The 21,687-nt window shown below is 37.3% G+C and overlaps 1 protein-coding gene and 4 long non-coding RNA genes across 6 annotated transcripts; all 5 read right to left on the bottom strand.

Annotated features, from left to right (window-relative positions):
- Positions 1 to 4,574: 4,574 nt before the first annotated feature.
- On the bottom strand, positions 4,575 to 5,142 carry LOC149391332 (uncharacterized). The gene has a single exon (XM_089620397.1). It carries the CDS (start codon positions 5,113 to 5,115, stop codon positions 4,666 to 4,668), a length of 450 nt encoding a protein of 149 aa, XP_089476523.1. The 5' UTR covers positions 5,116 to 5,142; the 3' UTR covers positions 4,575 to 4,665.
- A 195-nt stretch (positions 5,143 to 5,337) lies between these two features.
- On the bottom strand, positions 5,338 to 8,037 carry LOC149391333 (uncharacterized). Its single transcript, XR_016300196.1, has 3 exons — positions 7,624 to 8,037; positions 7,449 to 7,520; positions 5,338 to 5,678 (listed from the first exon to the last, which is right to left on the bottom strand). It is a non-coding gene; the product is annotated as an uncharacterized LOC149391333 (long non-coding RNA).
- Positions 8,038 to 10,702: 2,665 nt separating this feature from the next.
- LOC149391334 (uncharacterized) lies at positions 10,703 to 12,369 on the bottom strand. 2 transcript variants are annotated; one of them, XR_016300375.1, is made up of 4 exons: positions 12,261 to 12,369; positions 11,410 to 11,529; positions 11,252 to 11,313; positions 10,703 to 10,809 (listed from the first exon to the last, which is right to left on the bottom strand). It is a non-coding gene; the product is annotated as an uncharacterized LOC149391334 (long non-coding RNA). The 2 variants fall into 2 exon arrangements; XR_016300374.1 differs by having other exon boundaries at positions 10,744 to 11,313.
- An 85-nt stretch (positions 12,370 to 12,454) lies between these two features.
- LOC149391335 (uncharacterized) lies at positions 12,455 to 13,290 on the bottom strand. The gene is made up of 3 exons (XR_016300396.1): positions 13,143 to 13,290; positions 12,805 to 13,037; positions 12,455 to 12,725 (listed from the first exon to the last, which is right to left on the bottom strand). It is a non-coding gene; the product is annotated as an uncharacterized LOC149391335 (long non-coding RNA).
- Positions 13,291 to 14,009: 719 nt separating this feature from the next.
- Positions 14,010 to 16,215, bottom strand: LOC149391336 (uncharacterized). Its single transcript, XR_016300316.1, has 7 exons — positions 15,595 to 16,215; positions 15,393 to 15,501; positions 15,009 to 15,279; positions 14,783 to 14,907; positions 14,594 to 14,702; positions 14,409 to 14,493; positions 14,010 to 14,205 (listed from the first exon to the last, which is right to left on the bottom strand). It is a non-coding gene; the product is annotated as an uncharacterized LOC149391336 (long non-coding RNA).
- Positions 16,216 to 21,687: the final 5,472 nt, after the last annotated feature.

The raw sequence follows: 21,687 nt of genomic DNA on the forward strand, positions 1-21,687 counted from the left end.
AGAACAGCGGAACGGCGAGTTCCGGCGATAGTTTAAGCAGTAGGAGTTGGTCACCTCGTCGAGGATGAAGAGAGTGAGGATGGCGGAGGCGCCGTGCGCGATGGTGTGGCGACATGTGAGAAAGACGAAAAGAGTGGCGATGTGGTGGAGGATGAAGAGGAAGTTGGAAGTGGGTGAAAAGAAAACGTTGGTTGAGGAAAAAAAAAAACTAAAAACATACCAAAAAAAATTCTTTCTCCAAATTTTATTAACAATTTTGTCCCGATTATAATTTTGTTTGGTAAAAATCTTCCAAATTACTGATATTCTTTACCAAATCCCAACTTAATAATTCGGGTTTCATGACGTATTTGAATATGTGACTGGGTTTGAATAATTTTTTCTTGAGTTAAATTTGTAGCACATTTGGGATACCTATAATATTTTTTTTTTCTTTTGGGTGAGACAAGGATTCGCCCTTAAATAGATTATAATACTCAATTATTGATAGTCCTTTTGTCAAGACACCAGTTGTTGTCTAATCCACGATTGCTACCATGTCACAATGAAGAAACGCACATTTAAGGCATGGTCTACGAATTTTGTAGCAACTAAGGTGACTCCGATGTTGTCACGCCATATTATCGGAGCTAGAGGAAGTTCCACGCATGTGCGAGTACGCAATACTCGGCCTCTGTACTTGAGCATGCCATCGCATGTTGCTTACGTGAAATCCAAGACACCAAACTACCACCAAGAAATACGTACAAGCTAGACTATTTTTTAATTTATCGAATCCGTAGGGGAAAAATGCGCTAATTGTCAATGCTCTTTAATATTTTTCTCATAAATAACACTAAAAATTAACATTGGTACTCCTGAGTAATGGTCTCCTTTTGTAAATGCATGGGTTTGTCTTCAATATTTAAAGTTTAAAGTATCCTTTGTAATTCATATTCAAGTGTCCAATATAATTACTATTATAAACATTCATCTTAAGTACGAATATATTTCTATTGTAATAATAAAAAAAGGGCCAAACTTCAATTTCTATCAAGTTTTTTTTTTTTTTTTAAGAAATAGAAAAGTATTATTAATATGTAAAATGGATATACATCATACGTGAGTTGTGTTTTGGCCTAGAACCGGACCGCACGCAAAACAAACATGCCAAACCCATAGAAAGAGGACCGAAAAGAAAAACAACCACCAAACCAGAAAAAGTGTTTTCTTTACATCATATATTATAGCCCTAGCCAATCTCTAAGGATGATTTTTTATACTCCGGCGATATAGAATGAAGCCATAATAAAACCATGTTTTGATTTGCATTCTCAAGAAGTGACATTCCATTGTTGGAAAAGACTTCCATCAGTGACCCTCCTTAAATTCCACAATCCAACCAAAACACTGACTTTGATGGCCTCAACCCACTTTGAACCCTCATGTGATTTTGGTGCAGATGAAACAAGTCGTTGAATTGCGGCTTTTCAGTAACCACGATATTATAATTTCAAAAAATTTCACCGACGAAATTTGAAAAATATAAGCAAAAATAAAATTTCAACACTATAAAATTTTGTTAACATTCTTCTCGATTAGTCATCGATCACCAACATCTTTATCACTAACTACACTTATGACATATGTATTCTCTAGTTTCTCAAGACTTACATGAAAAATAAGAAAACTATCATCAATATGAATGATCGAGACTACTATTTATAAAAGAAATTTGCGAGAATAGACTCCCTTCGAGTTAATTGCAACACCGTCACCAACTCTTTTCGGTGGCTTATGATTTATTTACTTGTGGCTCACCAAACCTTCAAATAATGCACTATGCTCGTCAAACCATTGGTGATAGAATTGACCTCTCATGTTTAAGCTCTAAGACCTCTTAACTATACTCTATTGGAAGCTTTGACATTCTCTTTACTTCCCTTTATCCATTGACGTTAAATTGTTTCAACTTTTTGATTTTTTTTTTTAGTCTTCAAACCTTTCATATCGAAAAAAATGAATTACCCTCATTATTATTTTAGAACTTTGAGGATAGTGATTTGCACTTACTACTACCGTCACGGCGTCACCAACTCTCAGACTCCCACATAAATACTATATATTTTTACATATTACATTACATTTGATACTTTAAATTCTTCTTTTTGTAGGTGCATGTTTACGTGAAGAACCAAAGATAGCAATTCTTCAGAGCCAAAAGTCTGATTAGCTATATATAAAAATAAAAAATAAAAAACTATATCAAAAAGATAAAGTCAACTTCGAGACAAATCTCAAAGCTCTTATTTTAAGCCAAAATCTAAAAAGTTCATTTAGATATATTAACCACGGTTACGTTAAGCTGATTAAACGCAGTATAGAAGAAACCGCTATACTCATGGACATTTTAAACCAAGAAAGCAATAAAAAGTATCAAATATTTATAAATAAAAAGTATTGCCTAAATAACAAAAACATACAGTATAGACTAAAAATCATATCACACAAGGAAAGAATAAACAACAAACAAATAAATGGCACTGATATGATCATCATACTCAAAACCAATATTTGATTATGCCACGATCATCAAGCACGACACAAAATACAAGTATTTAAAGCCACACACCACAAAAATAAAAGACAACTCATTGAAGAAAAAGTAAACCAAGTAAACAATAATGAGTACAAGCTCAAAATATACTCATAAGGCTACATCTTCAAAGTACTATCATGCGCAAATTCATAGAAACCAAACAAAAAATGGAGAATTTGCATGAACGACACTACAAAGGGACCTAATTATAATATAATTAATATAGAACATAAAAGAAGATGGTAAAGCTAAACAAACAGTACTGTATACATACATCTAGAGATTCAGTCATAAAAACCAAGTAAAAACAATCTACGAGATTCAAACATACACTACATAGAATCATTATGTAATTAAAAATAAGTTAAACACACCTAATAATAATTAAATAAGAGTTACAATTTAATAATAAAAAAATTACACAAATATTAATAAGGTATACACTACTACTCGGTCGACCTATTTCCATAATTCTCCCATATATGATCAATTAATGCATTTCGAAGTGATAAATGAGCTTCTCTATTTTTTATTTGCCGATTTGAGTTCTATCATTGATCCGGATACACATGAGTTCGGTCCGAGCAAGTAAGAATCATAAAAAAGAGACAACCACCACCACAAGATGCACCTAATTGTCATGATCAAGTTTTTGGTAATTTTGGAAGTTCAAGGTCCGATTTGCCAGATTGTCAGTCTATTTTTATTTTCATTTAGTATAGTTGTATCTTGTATTTAATTTAAATATCAATGTGATGCAATTTTTTTTAATTTGTGTAGTCTAATTTATTTGTACTCTTCAAGATAATTTGTGTGTTTTTTTATTCATACACTAGCAATTATATCAATTAAATTATTTGGATCCTCAAAAATTTAAGGATTTGAGATTTGAGGGTAGTGTTGGAATGGTATGAGGGCACCTCAAATTTGAGGATATGAGGATAAGGGGCTTTGGTTGGAGATGCTCTAAGAGGTTAAATCATAGAGTACCATAAAAATCTAAGAGATTCAATCCCAAAAAAAAAAATCAGCAATAAATGCAAGGAAGCCAAAAGACATAATATGGATATTCATGCAAGACCAATAGTCTTGATACTTGACCTCCACGAAGACCGAGAATAGAAACTTTTCTCCAGGAATGATCGATAATCCAAGCATGGTGTGACGGTAATCAGACGGATCTCCCAAAAAGGAATATGTTTTCCATGCGCAGAAACAAATAGTTGTTCACATATAAGAATTCACCATTCACAGATCATACCCATCCTCACAGCCAGAAAGTGAGACAGCCAGGGATCCAATATCAAAGCCCAACGCAAATCAGTACTCACCAAAAAGAAGTGTTGACCAACGACTCATTCAATTCCCTTATAACCAGAAAAGAAGCTTGACATCTGGAAATACGTGTCTGTTTATATACCAAAACGTCCTAAATTCCACCATTTAACATCAAATAAAGGGCACAAAAGCACCTAGTACCGGCTCAGAAGCAAATCACCATCCCAAAATATAAGTAATCAAACCAAAATATAAGACACTTGAAGTCAATACACGGTCCCAAAATAAAAGCAACTAAACACATGACATAAGCCCCTTGGAGAACTGATACCATAGGGTGTGTTTGGTAACATTTTTGTTTTTTGTTTTTAAAAACACAAATTATGTTTTGTTTTGTTTTCTAATTTTTAAAAAATAAAAACATGTTTGGTAGTCGTGTTTTTGTTTTTTATTTTTAAAAATAAAAAACAAAAACATGTTTGGTAATCATATTTTTATTTTTTGTTTTTAAAAATAAAAAACAAAAACATGTTTGGTGATCACATTTTTTTTTTAATTTTTTTTCTTTTTGAAAAACATGAACGTGTCTTACGTGACTTTTTTTTCGGGATTCAAGAACTTTCCGATATCAAATTACAAGCAAGACCAAAAAAAGCTATAAACAAAACAAAATAAAAAAAGCAAACCGGTTTTAAAGAAAATAAACTTTTGTCTAAACAATTGTTCTTGAAAAAAAAATATTCTCGCATAAGCAAATAAAGGAATTCAAATGTCAATATAAATTCGTCCTAAAAAACAAATAATAAGTCTCAATTGTTACGGCGGCGTTGATTTGCATTCCATATGCGCTCCGCTATTTCATCTCGCATGTGAGCCATTTGATGCAATTGTCCTTGAGTGACATTAATCTCTTCAACATCTTGAGTTGTGGTGGTAGATTGGACATCATCTTCCTCACCTTCAATGTCAATAATTTCATATTCTGCAAATAAAGCATCTTTATTGTCGTTCATTCTTATGAAATAGTGAATCGCACAGCAAGCAATCACAATATAACGTTGTGTAGAGAATTTATAAGAAGGCATTGCTTTTAGGATGGGGAAGCGAGCTTTCAACACACCAAAGCAACGTTCAATAACATTTCTTAGTGAAGCATGTCGACGATTAAAAAGTTCCTTCATTCCTTGAGGAGGTCCACCTGCCCTATAATGACTTAAATGATACCTCTCCCCACGATATGGTGAAAGAAAACCAGGCATATTTGTATAGCCAGAATCAACAAGATAATATTTTCCTAATTAGAAAAAAAAAACACATGTTGGTATAATAATAGAAATATATCAAATGTTTATACGTTAATAATTTTAATTTAATGAAAACTAACCTCTCGGGGCCATCGGGAATTTTAATTTAAGAATATTTGTATCACAACACATAACAACTTCAATTAGACAAAAAATAGAGTAATGATCTTTACCCGCGAAAGTTTATCCCACACATCCTCTGTGGCAGTAACTTGTCCAGTCACCGCATTATATCCAATACCGGTTTGTTGCAATAATAACTTGAAATCCTTTTGCTTTTGCTTTAGAAGGTTAAACTTGTTCCTCAGTTGTACATCGCTATAGCACCTCTTTGTTTGAGCATAAACATTGTCATGAATGCGTCGCCATGCGGACTTTGAAAATGTTGTAGTGCTCCTATTTCCTTTCAAGACCTCTTCTTCCATAATATTAATGAAAATCTCTTCATGTCTTGAGTTCCATGTTGCAGCTTCTTCATTACTACTAAGGTCAATGATATCGTTTCCTATGTTTTCCATCTATAAAAGTGGTGATTAGTGTTTTGACCCAATCGTATTGACATACACAAAATAGAACCACTCGTTTACCGAATCTTCCTAAATCAAAGGAATTGACAGACATATTTCTACACCATATAAACTATACTCCACAGCTATAAGCGCGCAATATGACTTATGACGTTCTATATAGGCACATAACATGACATATGGTTTACAATAATGAATGGACCACAAATGTCTGCTTATAACAAAGGGCATTTTATTAGAGCACCAAAACCAAATAAGAAGATAAAAAAGGACCCTAATAAATTGTAATTTATCTCATCATCAACACGTTCTAAATCAAACGGCTCATAGGAACAGCTTGGAACCAAAACGACTTTTTTTTTAAGTCAAAGAAAATTATTTTAAGAGTATCTCATCATAAAAGTTGGTGAAAAAAAAAAGTTAAGATATCTTCATCAAAATGATAAGACAGTAGTGACAAGCTAGCTGTTATGAAGAGTATAGTAATATCAATTGGGTATTGAACTCAAGATTGGGGCAACCAGAGAACGAATGTGGGAAAAATAGTACATATCCACACTGCAAAAATAATATAAAAATCACATAACACGCTTCAATAAAGAGCTTAAATAATCCAAGCCCAAAAACAAAAAATGTGTCCCATTCTGTTAGTTTTCCATTTTTAATAAACCAAGTTTATAGAGAGAGACAGAGAGAGAGAGAGAGAGAGATGGTCTAGTGTCAAGCTCATACTTGATATAATACTTTTAAGACAAACTGAAATAATTTCCGAGCACAGTCATACCAGTTTAGATATGCAGTGACTATAAACAGCAGTTTCATCAACGATTCATAAAAAAGGGAAAAAAAAGAATAAAAAAGAAAAAAAAAAACTTTACTCGAACACCGGATCAAATGCACTTCTGAAAACATTCATATTTAACATCTTCAAGCTATAACACATACGAAACGGATTGGAAAACACGCCGGAGCGAAGAGAACATACCAAGGTGAGTTGTGATTCAATATAAAAATAATAATTGTTGTTCACTGTAATTGTGAGTTGTGATTCAGGTTTGCATATTGGCATATGGTCAAACTGGTTCCGGTAAAACCTATACGATGATGGGTAGCCCAGAAGCTTTGGAGCATATAGGATCGGTACCTCGTTCACTCAAACAAATACTCAAAGCTACTCAGGCTCTCGAGTCCCAGGTTTTATAGCCATCTCAAGACTTCAGAAAAAAAAAAAAAAAAACAGATTGAAAGATATTCATAATTGAGTGATTGCAAATATAGCCATCGAAATGAATTTATGGGACAAAAAGACTCTGAGTGGCAATGAGTGATTGATCCAATTCCCCCAACTAAGATTGGTGTCATGTCTACAAAACATACCCAACTTCCAAACGCACCAAAAAGATAAAAACACTGTCCGAAACTTTGCTCCTGAGAACTTATAATATACACACACAACAGTAACAACAAAAACAGACACAACATGACAATGGCCAGAATGATTTTTCTTCTCCTTCCAAGTAACAAAAATTCTGACAGTCAAGACTAAAAGTAAAAATAACTATATTTGTAGGGGAGGAAAAAAAATTGACAGAAGATACATTTCCGGGCCGTCTCCAACCAGATTCAACAGATGTTTTAGACCAAAACAAGTCCAATAACACTTCAATTGCATGAATCAAGTCCAGAAATTAAAAAGCCCTTAACATAAAAAATAAACCCTAATTCTCGGATTCAAAATTGGGGAAAAATTCAATTCCTTACCAGATTCCGCAAGATTGAATTCCCGGGTCGAGATTCTCTTCCTCTTTTCTGTCCAAACTTACGCCGGATATCCTAGAGCACACGACCGAAAAGAGAAGGAGAATAAGGGTTCAAACCCTAGAACTCTCTTGAAGATTTTCGGAGAGAAAATTGAGAAATTGAACCCAATCCTTACCTCCAATGGCTTCTCCGATGTTCTCTCTCTCTTTTCCGGTGGTTTTTCTCGGTCCGACGTCTCTGGCTCGCTCGCGGTTTTTTTCTCTCCTCCTCGACGTCGGTCCAGTTCAGAATCTCGACGAGCTTCTCGATCGCCGGGGAGTTCAGCCTGATCTTCTGCACCGTGTCGTCGGAGAATCGTCTCCGCGGAGAATCGTCTCCGCGGAGAATCGTCTGGCTCGAAGAAGAGAAGAAGAATCGAGAAATGTTTTTTTTCTCTGGCTCGAAGAGTTTTTTCTCTGGCTCGAAGAGAAGTGTTTCTGTTTTTAAAAATTTTGAAAAACAAGTTTTTTTTATTCTCTAATTTTTGTTTTATTCTCCCTCTTATTTTTAAAAACAAAAAACAAAAATAATTTTATCAAACACGTTTTTTGTTCTTAAGGTCATTTTTTTATTTTTAAAAACAAAAAACAAAAAATAAAAACGTTACCAAACACACCCATAGTGACTCGCCACAGGGAAGAATCCGTACAGAAAAACTGAGAACCAAATAAGTTCTAACCACTGATCAATTCCGCAACCAGGTGTCGCACTAGGATCATGGCAAGAAACTTACATAAGAGAAACCCGATATAAAGAACAAATCAACATCACTCGGTATAAATGCCCAAACCATCTTGAACAGAAAAGTATGCACAAAGGAAATATACAATCTCGCACCTGAGCAACCTCACAGAGACCAATACCTTGAAGAAACTGCGTCCCAATCCATGTAGTTCTCAAAACAATTGCGAAATCTTGACTGATTTGCAAAATATTAAATTTCAAATAAAGAAATTGCTCAACTGCACAACGAAACGTGATTTTAATATTTTATTTGGCTGCAATTTTATTTAAGATACTTACCTCCTCCGTCCCTATCTTGCCCTTATCCATTCACCGACGCCACTTCGAACATCGTTTCGATGTCTCTGACAGAGGATCCGCACGCAGACTCACCACGTTCCGAATTTTGACACTCGGCCCGACTTCACCATGATTTTGTCCCATTCCGGAGTGGGTCCCGAGCACAAGGCCAGGTACATCTTGGAGACCTCACAGGCTGTGAATGCACTTTGTGGGACTTTGTGAAAACAGAACTAGTATCGAATAAGACATCCATGGAATGCACATTAATCTTTAAATTTACAAATTAGAAAATACGTAAATCATTTCAACACAACTAGTTCATTTTAAGAAAATTCCCTTCTACTTTACTGAGATGATATGTATACATAAAACATGAAACTTTTAAAAGCATACAAAGGTTAGTAAGCTAAAAGGTAAAATAAAAAATGGTATAAAGGACGTGCACGGCCAAAAAAAATAAAGATAAAAATGAGAATATAGAGTTGATCTGAGTCAGAGGCTTCTTTACCGCAACAAGCCATTTGTCTTTGTGTATAAAGTCGGCTCTGGTACGAATAGAAACTGAGTCCCAATCCATAAAGATATGTCATGCTTGAGTAAGAGAGAAGCCATGGAAATAAATTCGCTTTTGCTAAACTGACCCAGACAATCTTGAAAGATGAGAAAAAAGCAAGCCAATAGACCATTCAGCAGAAAATCAACCGATCACAAAAATAGCAAAATCCAAAAGCATTGGTTTTGTGTCTTGACCATATCTGCAAAGGAGTAATTCCACAAGAATTTAAATTTAAAGCACACCAAGACATCACTCGGCTAATAAAGTAGTGATCCTATTTTAAGGCTTTGATGCCATGGAAAAACAGTGGCTAATACTGATATAAAGGATTTTCATGAGCCTGAAACCTTAAACTATGTATAAAATTAACAAAAAATTGGCTACGTAAGCCACCTAAGCTATAGGAATTGTAAATTAGCCAACCTTTGGTAAATACTTTGTAAATAGCTAATTTGCATACGTGGCAGCCTATTAACTACCTTTTTACATGTATGACTGAGTTAAATAAGTCTTTTATTAATCTGTTAATAAGTTAACTTGGTTATTTACAAGAAATTAACCAAAGGTGGGTTATATCCCAATTCACAATAACCGTGTGGCTATATAACTTAATAACCCTAAAATTAAACACACATAAATATAGAAACTCAATGGGGCCACAAGTTTTCATATTATTATTGTAGGTAATAGCATGACCGACTACATCATAGAATAATAGATAATAAAAAAAAAGTTATATGTCCCTACCAACCAAAGGAAGGTCAAGACAATCTACAAGGCTTACAAAGGAAACTACCTTCATATATAAATAATATAACAAAAAAATTAGAAGATAATTCGATCAATATCACAGTAGAATATACCTAAATTTATTGATATTATAATGTCCTAGCTTATGTTCTCATTGTGAATTTCCTTCCAGCTCGAAAAGCACAACAATAGCTCAAATAGCAGTTTTTTTATTATTAGAAAGGGAATTAAGTAGATATATTACCCATCAAAGGTCACGCTTACTAAAAAAAATCTTAAGTTAAAGCCCTATTCTGAAAACTTTATGACAAAAAAATGAGATACTCGGGGAGCCACTCACATGGCCGTGAGCAAGGTTTCATAAACCCTGGAAGCTAAAAAACATCATAGAATACTTACTATAAAGAAGTAGAGATAGAGAAACCTTGGGCTATTAGAACTTACAGTTTCCCTTCCCGCAATCACGAATGCTGATAACAATGTATCTGTTTTGAGCACAACTAGTTACTGTGAGAAGCAACATATTGGATTATGGCAACGAAATCACCTCAAAGTAGAGGTAAAATAGCAAAGCACGTGAAGAAACTAATTCGTCGAGGCATAAGATAAATGATTCTGTATCATTCACATCTTGCTCAAAATAAAACTGGAAAAACACATCACTGTTGAGTTATATTATCTAGTGCAACAATAACCATTTGAAAAGAAGTAATAAAGACAAGAGATTGACTCCGACTGACACAGATCAAAACGCTTCAACTAAAAAGAGGCAACAAAATATAAAAGTAAAATTGGCAACAAAATCACTTCAAAGTATAAGTATCAAAACACAATAAGAAACTGAGTCATCAAGGGATAAGAGAAATGGTACTGTAGTCATCAAGGCATAAGAGAAATGGTACTGTAGTCATCAAGGCATAAGAGAAATGGTACTGTAGTCATCAAGGCATAAGAGAAATGGTACTGTAGTCATCAAGGCACATGAAGTAACTGAAAACACATCAATGTTAAGTTTATTCGGTGCTACATTAACACTCGTAAATAAATAAATAAAAGAACCAGAGATCGATTAGGACTAACACATATCAAAGCGCTCCGACTAAAAAGAGCCAATACACAATAAATATGTACAGATAAAGTACATCATAATAGAATCGAGCTAGACGGAGGTTCATAAACGGAGAAGATAAATGTGTCAGGGGTTAGCTATGTTATCATGACTTTACATAATGTCTGGTTATTTAACTTTCTTTTTCTACAAAAATGAAGCAAAACTTTCTATCAGCCCTGGTGCCATTCATGATTTTTTTTCCTTATATGGGTTATGCCTATGCTTTGATATAACTTCATATACAGACTTTTAATTTGTCCCATAGGCAGAGGTGATCGCAACAGATTTGCTTCGGCTCATTCAAAAGGGAAAAATACCAACCTATTCTGACCTTTTGAAAATTGAGTGAAGTGATCCTCCCAACGCCATTGAAATCCCGAGTCCTAAAGCAGTGAGACAGAACTAATAAATCTCTGAAAACTTGAAGATATATTCGCGTCCAAAAGCTGACAAGAACAGTTTTCAAATGAGGATCCAACCTGCTTTGCACTGAATCTCCAATTCCGGCCAGATTTCCTGTCACGAGAGAATCGCTATATCACATCTTCACCTCCACCATGATGAATTAACAACGCAAATTTGAATCCATAAGCTAGTATCTCCATGAAATATTCCACAAAGACGAGAGATTGTTTAGAAAACATAGACAAAGTGACGTGTAGAATATCGCGTATTTATTCGGCATAATGACAACAGTAATAGTAAGATTCAGTCAGACGTTAGCTAGAGGCCAACGGGATATAAAGCCTGGGCCTTATAGTACAAATTTTGAACCATGCTATATCTAACACATTTACCCGCATATTTGTAAATCCCATGATACATGCCCATTGAGATATCAACAAATGAAAGAAATAATCAAATAATTAAAAAAAAACAAACAAACAAAAAAAACGACAGTACAAGAGAATAATCTCACTTGATATTCATATTCATAAGGAATATTTTCTTTTTATTTCTGAAGTTAGTTAAGGAAAAATCTCAGAAGGAATTTCCGTCCCCAAAACAAATTACAGTTATTTTTGTTTGAAATGAGAAATGAAAACTGCTTAGTTTGTGAACTTCTTTTGTGAGATGAAGCATAATACTTTCAAACAAAAATAATTGCACATGTAAAACTCAGTGCTTTACATAGTTCCCATCTCTTATCTTAGTAACGCAACAAATTAAACAAGCAGATTAAGAAGATGAGTGCCTAAACAAAGACAATAAAACAGAGTTAAGAGAAGAATACATGTCTTCCTCTTCCACTTCGTGTGATGAACACATAGAAGGATACATGGCTATTAAACGAGCAGATTTCAAACACATAGATATACAAACAAATTACCTCAAAAGCTGAATGAGATTCCTCATCATGCTCTGTCCTTGGATAGTGCTCCTAACCGACGAGGAGGTTGTTCTGGTCAAACTGGACCTTCGTGTTCAAAAGACCAATCCATGACTTACAAAGAGCATAGTAGAAAAGACCTTCTGATTAAATTTGAATTTTGAGAGGTTATAAAATCCACCAACATGAAAAAAAATGCGTCGATAACATTATGTCCCTCAATGAACAACTATTCCTAACATTGTGTTTCGAAATTCTTATAAAGGGTATATACTTCTTTTCTTGTGCAGGTTACCTCTCTCTAGGTAATCAGTTGACTGACATTGTACCGTGAAACACAGGTTTCAAAGTTTCATAAATCATCGAAGGCACAGAAATCTCCTTTTAGTTCTCAACAAAGGATCGATAGGTACTCTCCCACTGGTCTGGTACGGAATTGTCTAGAACTCGAAGCCATAATTTCACCTGTAACAAAAAAAAAAGGCCCACACTAAACAAACATAAATTCTCACATCAGTTCTGAGATTATGATAGTTTCACATACCTTTATGCAGGTCACGACTCCCGGAAATGCTCTCGACTAGGTTTCTCGAACCATGAAATGTGTTCCTTCCTACAGGATATACCTTCACAGCAAAAATACTGGGGAGCTTTGAATAAGAAAAAGCTTGGATCCAAAGCCCCAAGTCCTTCTTCATGTCTGGGATGTTCAGCAAAGTGCCCAGCTAGACTGGGATGTTCAGCAAAGTGCCCAGCTAGCCTAATTCAATGTTGCATCTAGCGCAAAAAAAAAAAAAAAAAAAAAAAATAGAACATGGTCAATTACATACAATAATAGATACACTGATCAGAAATCGGATAATTATTGTCTTATCTACTAACCTGAGAGTCATCCCATAACAAATGAGGTTCTTGAGAGCATTGGTGATGTTTATTCCAGGGTATCATGACCGAAGCGAACAAACTTCTACGAGTAGTCAACTCTGGAGGCCGACCACCTCTTCGATGATGCGCTCCAACTATGCGCAATGGGAGGTCAAGTTGGCCCTTCCTTGAGGCAATTGGTAAAGGTAACTACTAAGCAATTCATAACAACGCCGCTTGTAGAAACCAACAGCAAATAAAAGAAGATATTATTCACATATACTCTTATTATTAACTAAATTGTCACGTCATCAATTTAGCTAATTACAATTTATTAACTATTTGTTAGCTAGAATACAATTTACAAGTTCCATATGGCTTAGTTAGATTTAAGTGCACTCTCATCTCTAGGTGTAGTATAAAAAATCTAGGGAAATAAGTTTCTCATTAGCAACTTCCTATTAAAAAAAAAAAAAAAAAACTGATTTTTTTTTATGATCCTTTAATTCACGAAAAATGACCTCAATCATTCTTCATCATCAGCAATGGCCCGATCCGATGGAAGCCCAATCATACCCGTCATACCTGCGAACAATACCCAAAATTCAAATGGTTTTCTTACCCGTCATACCTGAGCAGTCCCAGCCTCGCCGAAGTGGTCTGGCCGATTCTTGGCCCGCACGCACTGCGGTCGAGACTCGGTGGAAGGTTCGCGTGCCTCACCGCCGACTGCGGCTCCGGCGACACTGGTGGAGTTCACGCTAAGCAGCGTGGAGGGGCTGGACTTCTTCGACGTGAGCCTGGTGGACAACCTCCCAGTCGTGGTGGTGCCACATGGCGGGGCGGGGCGTGGAGGCCCAAGGGGTGCCTGGTGGACCTGAACGGGCGTGTGCCCGGCGGGGCTCAGGGTGGCGGCAGGGGCGCGTGGCATGCCGCACCGCGTGCGAGGCGCTGGGGGACCCGAGGTTCTGCTGCGGCGAGGCATATTCGCTGGAGACTTGCGGGCCGTCGGAGTATTCGCTGTATTTCAAGCGGGCCGTCGGAGTATCCTTGTGGGTCGCGACAGCAGGGAATGACCCGTCTGGATAGATTTTAATTTTATCTCAGCACAACTAGTCTCTGAACTATTCTAGCATGCTTGTGACATCTTGGTTCTTGATATATTTCTACGAAATTCAACACCTGAACAACTTTATAAGTTTTTTACACATTTGTTGTTCTCTGATCAACTATGTCAATATCAACTAATGTCACTCACAAACATAATCATTCATTTTTTTTTACCTGAAATTCTTCGAAATCATCAGCTTGATCCCACAGGTCCTTTGTCTTCATTATTTAGTCCATAGCAGTGTCCAATCAAATTCAGCTTTGGAAACCAAACAAACATCAAGCTTATTAAGTTTTAGTGTAAATTAACAAACTTTATTCTAGAGACAGAGATCACGGCAATATATATTTCTACGTACCTGTCGAAGCTTCGCAAAAGCCACTGTAAGTAATGCAATCATCGTCGGAATCAGCCTTGAGGAACGCAAACGCGTCGTGCTCTGTCAGCGAAGCTCTGCGTAGTAGATACTGAAAACAAAAAAACACAATGAATACTAGAAACATTTTATAGAGAGAAATAAAACAGAATGTAAAATAATCAAACTGACCTTAAACATGCCAAAGACTGCTTCGGTCCAAATAGTCTTTAAGGAGCTTCTTATAACCGTTGGGATTGAGAAGCCAAATGAATCGACCCCGCAAACGTTCCGCGATGGTTCCGATGACTAACCCACTTTTAAAAAAAAAAAGACATTTATTTCAAATAAGAACATTTTAAGAAAAAATAAATAAATATGGACATCTACCAATATAAAAATGGTTTTGCGAACCAACCTTGTGGGCATCTGCATCGGTGTACTGATGAGCCGTGTCGTAAGACGACATGAAGCCTTGTGACCTAAGGAACTTGTAAACATGCCAGCTTTTGCAGGGTCACAACTTCCAGAAGTGCTCTGGACTAGGTATCTCAAACCATGAAATGTGTTCCTTCCTACACAATATACCGTCGCAGCGAAAAAGTACGGAGCTTCGAATAACAAAAAGCTTGGATCCAAAGCCCCAAGTCCGTCATCCCCTGGGACGTTCAGCAAAGCGCCATGCTAGCCTAGTTCAATATCGCATCAAGCCCAAAATAAATAAATAAAATGAATTAGAACATGGTTAATTACATATGATAATAGATGCACTGATAAATTGGATAATGACTTACATGCTAACCTGGGAGTCACCCCGGAACTAACAAGGTTCTTGAGAGTATCGGGGAGAAGTCAACTATGGGAGGCCGACCACCTCTTCGATGACAATGGGAGGTCAAGTTTGCCCTTCCCTGAGGCAATCGATAAAGGTAACAGATAATACAATTCATAATAACGCATCTTATAGATATCAGAAAATAAGACAAGATAGTGTTCACATATACCGGCAGACAAGATAGTGTTCCTCGGCTTCAATTTCTCGTATGAGGTTGCAGTCCTTCTCGATCCGACCTTCCTTACAAAGCGCGCCGATCTCATTCGCAATAGAGATGGCGAAGAAATTCTTCTTGCCAACTCTGCTTAAAGATATCGAGATAGTAACAAATACATAAAAGGGCAAAAAAGAAAAAGAAATGCATAGAAATACTGAAAGGCATCACAAGACTCCTGAGACAGCGTCCTTCGGGCGGCGACGGCAGGGAGGGAGATCGGGCTGGTGACCCACTTCGATTCGAACTGGTAACAGAGTGTGTTTCTAAACCCTGAATCAACAAACAACAACATATCTACAATTAAAGAAAATTTCAGAAAGAATTAGCAAAAATATAACCGACGATATTCCTCATCACGCTCTGTCCTTGAATAGTGCTCCTAACCGACGAGGAGGCTGGTCTTGTCAAACTGGACCTTCGTGTCAAAAGACCAATCCATGATCTACAAAGAGCATATTTGAAAAGACCTTTTGATTAAATTTGAATTTTGAGAGAGGTTATAAAATCCACCAACATGAAAAAAACGTGTCGATAACATTATGTCCCTCAATGAACAACTATTCCTAACATTGCGTTTCGAAATTCTTATAAAGGATATATACTTCTTTTCTTTTGCAGGTTACATCTCTCTAGGTAATAAGTTGACTGACATTGTACCGTGAAACACAGGTTTTAAAGTTTCATAAATCAAAGGCACAGAAATCTCCTTGTAGTTCTCAGCAAAGGATCGAATAGGTACTCTCCAACTGGTCTGGTACGGGATTGTCCAAAACTCGAAGCCATAATTTCACCTGGAACAAAAAAAACACACTAAACAAACATAAATTCTCACATCAGTACTGAGATTATGATAGTTTCACACACCTTTTTGCAGGTCAAGACTCCCAGAAATGTTCTCGACTAGGTCTCTCGAACCATTAAATGTTTTCCTTCCTACAGGATATACCTTTACAGCAAAAAAAAGTGGGCAGCTTTGAATAAGAAAAAGCTTGGATCCAAGCCAAGTCCTTCTTCATGTCAGAGATGTTCAGCAAAGTGCCCAGCTAGACTGGGATGTTCAGCAAAGTTCCCAGCTAGACACATGGGCACTAGCGCAAAATAAAAAAAATTAGAACATGGTCAATTACATACAATAATAGATACACTGATCAGGAATCGGATAATTATTGTCTTACATACTAACCTGGGAGTCATCCCAGAACAAATGAGGTTCTCGAGCCTGTGTAAAGATTTCGGGTTAGAAACCATTACACAAAAAGGGAAAAAAAAAAAAAAAAGATTTACTGTTTACAAAATTCTTGTCTATGCTTCTTATATGTCAACATTGTATTCTTCTTCCCTTTCTTCTACTCATCTTCCTTTCATTCAAATACTGAAAGGCATCGATAAGATTCCTGAGACAGCATCCTTGTGGGTCGCGACAACAGGGAATGACAACAACAGAGTGTGCTTCCATACCCTGGATCAGCAAACAACAAATCAACTATTACAAGCAATTTCAGAAAGAATTAGCAAAAAAAAAAAAACAGAGGGACAACACGTGATACTGGAGGATTCACTGTGGGGCGGGGCGGGGCGGGCCGAGGAGTGCCATGGTTGAGTCGAACCGACACTAATTAACTGAGAGGTTTTAGCTTTTCTCTCTAGGGTTTTCACGAAAACTCTCGCTTGATTTCATTGTGGCACTGGAGTCCCATCGGAAGCCGTGATCCACCAGCCGGACCGGTTAAAGGCGGTTCGATCTGGCAGATAATATCACCACCTCCAAGAGGAATATCTTCCAACCAGTGGAATGAACGGGTCACACCATTTCTTAGCTTTATGATTGTTACACATACCTTGTGCAGGGTCATAACTCCCAGAAGTGCTCTCGACTCAAACCATGAAATGTGTTCCTTCCTACACGATATACCTTCACAGCGAAAAAGTATGGAGCTTCGAATAACAAAAAGCTTGGATCCAAAGCCCCAAGTCCGTCATCCCAGGGACGTTCAGCAAAGTGCCACGCTAGCCTAGTTCAATATCGCATCAAGCCCAAAATAAATAAATAAAATGAATTAGAACATGGTTAATTACATATGATAACAGATACACTGTGATAAATTGGATAATGTCTTATGTGCTAACCTGGGAGTCACCCCGCCACAAATAAGGTTCTTGAGAGCATCAGGGATTTTGATTCCGGGGTATCATCACCAAATCAAACGAGCTTTAGCGAGCAGTCAACTATGGGAGACCGACCACATCTTCGATGACAATGGGAGGTCAAGTTTGCCCTTCCTTGAAGCAATCGATAAAGGTAATAGATAATACAATTCATAATAAAGCAGCATATAGAAATCAGTTAATATGACAAGATAGTGTTCACGTATACCGGTAGACAAGATAGTGCTCCTCGGCTTCAATTTCTTGATCGGGCTGGAGACTCGGCGTAAATTCAAAATGGTAACAGAGTGTATTTCTAAACCCTGAATCAACAAAAAACAACAAATCTACAATTAAAGACAATTTCAGTAAGAATTAGCAAAAATATAAAAAGAGGGAGGGCTCGTGATACTGAAGACGACTTAGTGGATTCATGGCAGGGCGAGTCAGGGAGCCGAAACGAAAAGAATAAGAGAAACTGAGAACGGGTGAGGGGTTTAAGCTTTTCTTTCTAGGGTTTTCGCGGCACCCACGAAGCTGGAAGGGACGGGTCAAGGGACAGCCAATCTCGCTCTCCACCCGCGCTTTTAGCCCAATAACCGCCTCTGGAGCCCCGACATAAGCTCACCGGATGGGCTGAGATCTGGTGGTTGTGACATGAACTGGCCTCCGGACACACCGCAGATCAAGACAACCAACACCAGTCTCGGCAGAAGATTGAAGTACCCGTTATCAGAACCGGCGAGCTTCTTGCGAAGGTCACGATCGGCCTTGCAATGCCAGAGACGGAATCGAGGTTTGGCGACAAGGCAGAGAGGGAAAGACTAGGAACTAACGAAACGAGTTGGATCGGGAGAGGGGTTTTAGCTTTTCTTTCTAGGGTTTTTCCGGCACCGACGAAGCTGGAAGGAATGGGTCTAGGGACAGCCAATCTCGCTCTCCACCCGCGCTTTTAGCCCAATAGCCGCCTCCGGAGAACCGGTAGAAGCTTCGCCGGACGGGTTGAGACCTGGTGGTGGTGGCACGATCTGGCCTCCGGACACACCGCAGATCGACACCAACGACGCTAGTCTCGGCAGAAGATTGAAATTCCCGTTACCGGCGAGCTTCTTGCTAAGGTCACGGCGATTCCGGGGACGGAATCGAGGTTTGGCGACGGGGCAGAGATGGAATGGCTGGGAACGAACGAGATGCGACGGTGCCGTAAAACCCTAGATCGCCATTTCACGCCGGACGGGTTAAAGGAGGTGCAATCTGGAAGATCAACACCACCAACTCCAAGAGGAGTACCCGCAACCCGAACATGGCTACCTTTCGACTGGGCTCGGCGCCGACGATCGGACATACGATGTTGGAAGGGACGGGTCAAGGGACTTTTGCATCCACAGCCAATCTCGCTTCTCCACCCGCGCTTTTAGCCCGATTACCACCTCCGGAGAACCGATAGAAGCTCGCCGGTCGGGCTGAGATCTGGTGGTGGTGGCGCGACCTGGCCTCCGGACACACCGCAGATCGGCACCACCACTCCAGTCTCGGCAGAAGATTGAAGTACCCGATATTCGAACATTGAGGACCGGCGATATTTTTTATGAGGTCGGCGACGGCGTCGAGGTTTGGCGACGGGGCAGAGAGGGAATGGCTGGGAACGAATGATTTGAGACGGTGAAACCCTAAATCGCAGTTTACACGCCGGTGATCCCTCTTTTATATACCACCAGAAACTTGGACTCCAATTAACTTTCCCTTTTCCTTTCCCCTCTCTCCTCGCCGTTAGATTATATTTTGATCCAGCGGTTGTAATCTGTCTTATAATACGATTCACCCCAAGATATACACCAACGGCTATAATTTAGCTCAAATGACTAGCCCAGCAGCATTAATTTAGCTCTCCGCGTCAAATTAATTTCCTGTTCTTTCTTCTCGCCGTTAGATCAGGTTTATGATCCAACGATGGTGTTGCGACTTTTGATCCAATGCTGGAAATTATGTTTCTATAAATCCTTTTATTAACATTTTCCATTTGAAACACAATACATTGACAATTCACATGATCCACTTATAAGATCTCATAATTAATTACCAGACGTAAACATATTAGACTTTCATTTCTCAAAATTAAGCTGTGATATTTTTTAGAGTTGAAAAAATAATATGCATCTATACATGCCATCTTAGTTATCAATTTTGCAAAACTCACACTGAATCTTATATTTTTTTTATATGTATATCCCTCTGAAAAATTCTATACACTAATGATATTTTAAAGTGGTATATAACATCCAGTCATGTTTTGTTTTTATACATTTTTTAATATCTATGAGATTTTTTAACTCTCTTTCTTCGATTCTGTTGCAATTCCGAATCATGAATGGTGTGAGCTTAGCTGCTTAATTATTTTGTATCAACGTCGATTAAGGTTACTCTATTGAATTATTAGCTTAATGTACAACAATTATAATCACACCCTCTTCATGTATTTATGTAGTAAATTATTTATTGGCATTTAATAGTAATAAACTACGTTATGGTTAGGCTTTCAAATATTAGCAACATCTCATCCTTATTTATATATGTAAAATTTGTGATTTTGAATTAGTGCAAGTCTTTTTTATTACTTTAAATATAATATGGCAGCTGGGGCTGACCCAAGTGGTTGAGGGAATATGCCCGGGTCCCCCCAAAACTCAAATTGTTTGCTAAAAAATTTTCAGCCCAAGTTTTTTTTTTAGCCTAAAAATTTCTTGCCCACCGGGCTGGGTCCACCAATGTATGGCATATTGTAATTTAAAAAATCAAGTTGACTAATCATGTCATGACATATATGTCATTAAATCTTCAACACAAGCTCAAATTTGATGACATATATGTCATTAAATTTTCAAACAAGTCTATATGTGTTGTTATGCAAAATCAACAAATCTTGCATTTATTGAGATGCAAGTCCACAAATCCTAGATTTTTATGACATATATGTCAACAACTCTTGTATTTGGTGACCTGATACAAAATTTGTTGACATAAAAAGTCAACAAATCCAGGATTTGTTGACATAGAAGTCAACAAATCTTTAATTTATTGACATATAATAAATTATGGTTTCGTTAGCATACAAAATATAAAAAAAAATCTTGAATTTATTGACATACAAATCATCAAACCGTGGATACATAAGTTGTGTTCTAAAGAAAATACTTGGGAAACCACTTTAATTTGACTTCCAAAAGAATCGATCACACAATAATCACTAAAGCCCAAACCTAATCATACAAGGAACAATTCGCACTAACCCAAGAAAAATTCAGAAAAAGACCAAGACTTTCAAAAACCTCATAAAATTTCAGAGAAAACCATAAGGTAGGGTCCGACGAGAGAGTAGAGGGCAAAGAACAGCGGAACGGCGAGTTCCGGCGATAGTTTAAGCAGTAGGAGTTGGTCACCTCGTCGAGGATGAAGAGAGTGAGGATGGCGGAGGCGCCGTGCGCGATGGTGTGGCGACATGTGAGAAAGACGAAAAGAGTGGCGATGTGGTGGAGGATGAAGAGGAAGTTGGAAGTGGGTGAAAAGAAAACGTTGGTTGAGGAAAAAAAAACTAAAAACATACCAAAAAAAATTCTTTCTCCAAATTTTATTAACAATTTTGTCCCGATTATAATTTTGTTTGGTAAAAATCTTCCAAATTACTGATATTCTTTACCAAATCCCAACTTAATAATTCGGGTTTCATGACGTATTTGAATATGTGACTGGGTTTGAATAATTTTTTCTTGAGTTAAATTTGTAGCACATTTGGGATACCTATAATATTTTTTTTTTCTTTTGGGTGAGACAAGGATTCGCCCTTAAATAGATTATAATACTCAATTATTGATAGTCCTTTTGTCAAGACACCAGTTGTTGTCT

Source organism: Urtica dioica, chromosome 7 (assembly GCF_054948205.1).
Source record: "Urtica dioica subsp. dioica isolate 48M chromosome 7, U.dioica_male_clone48M_v1_H2, whole genome shotgun sequence".
NCBI lineage: Eukaryota > Viridiplantae > Streptophyta > Magnoliopsida > Rosales > Urticaceae > Urtica > Urtica dioica.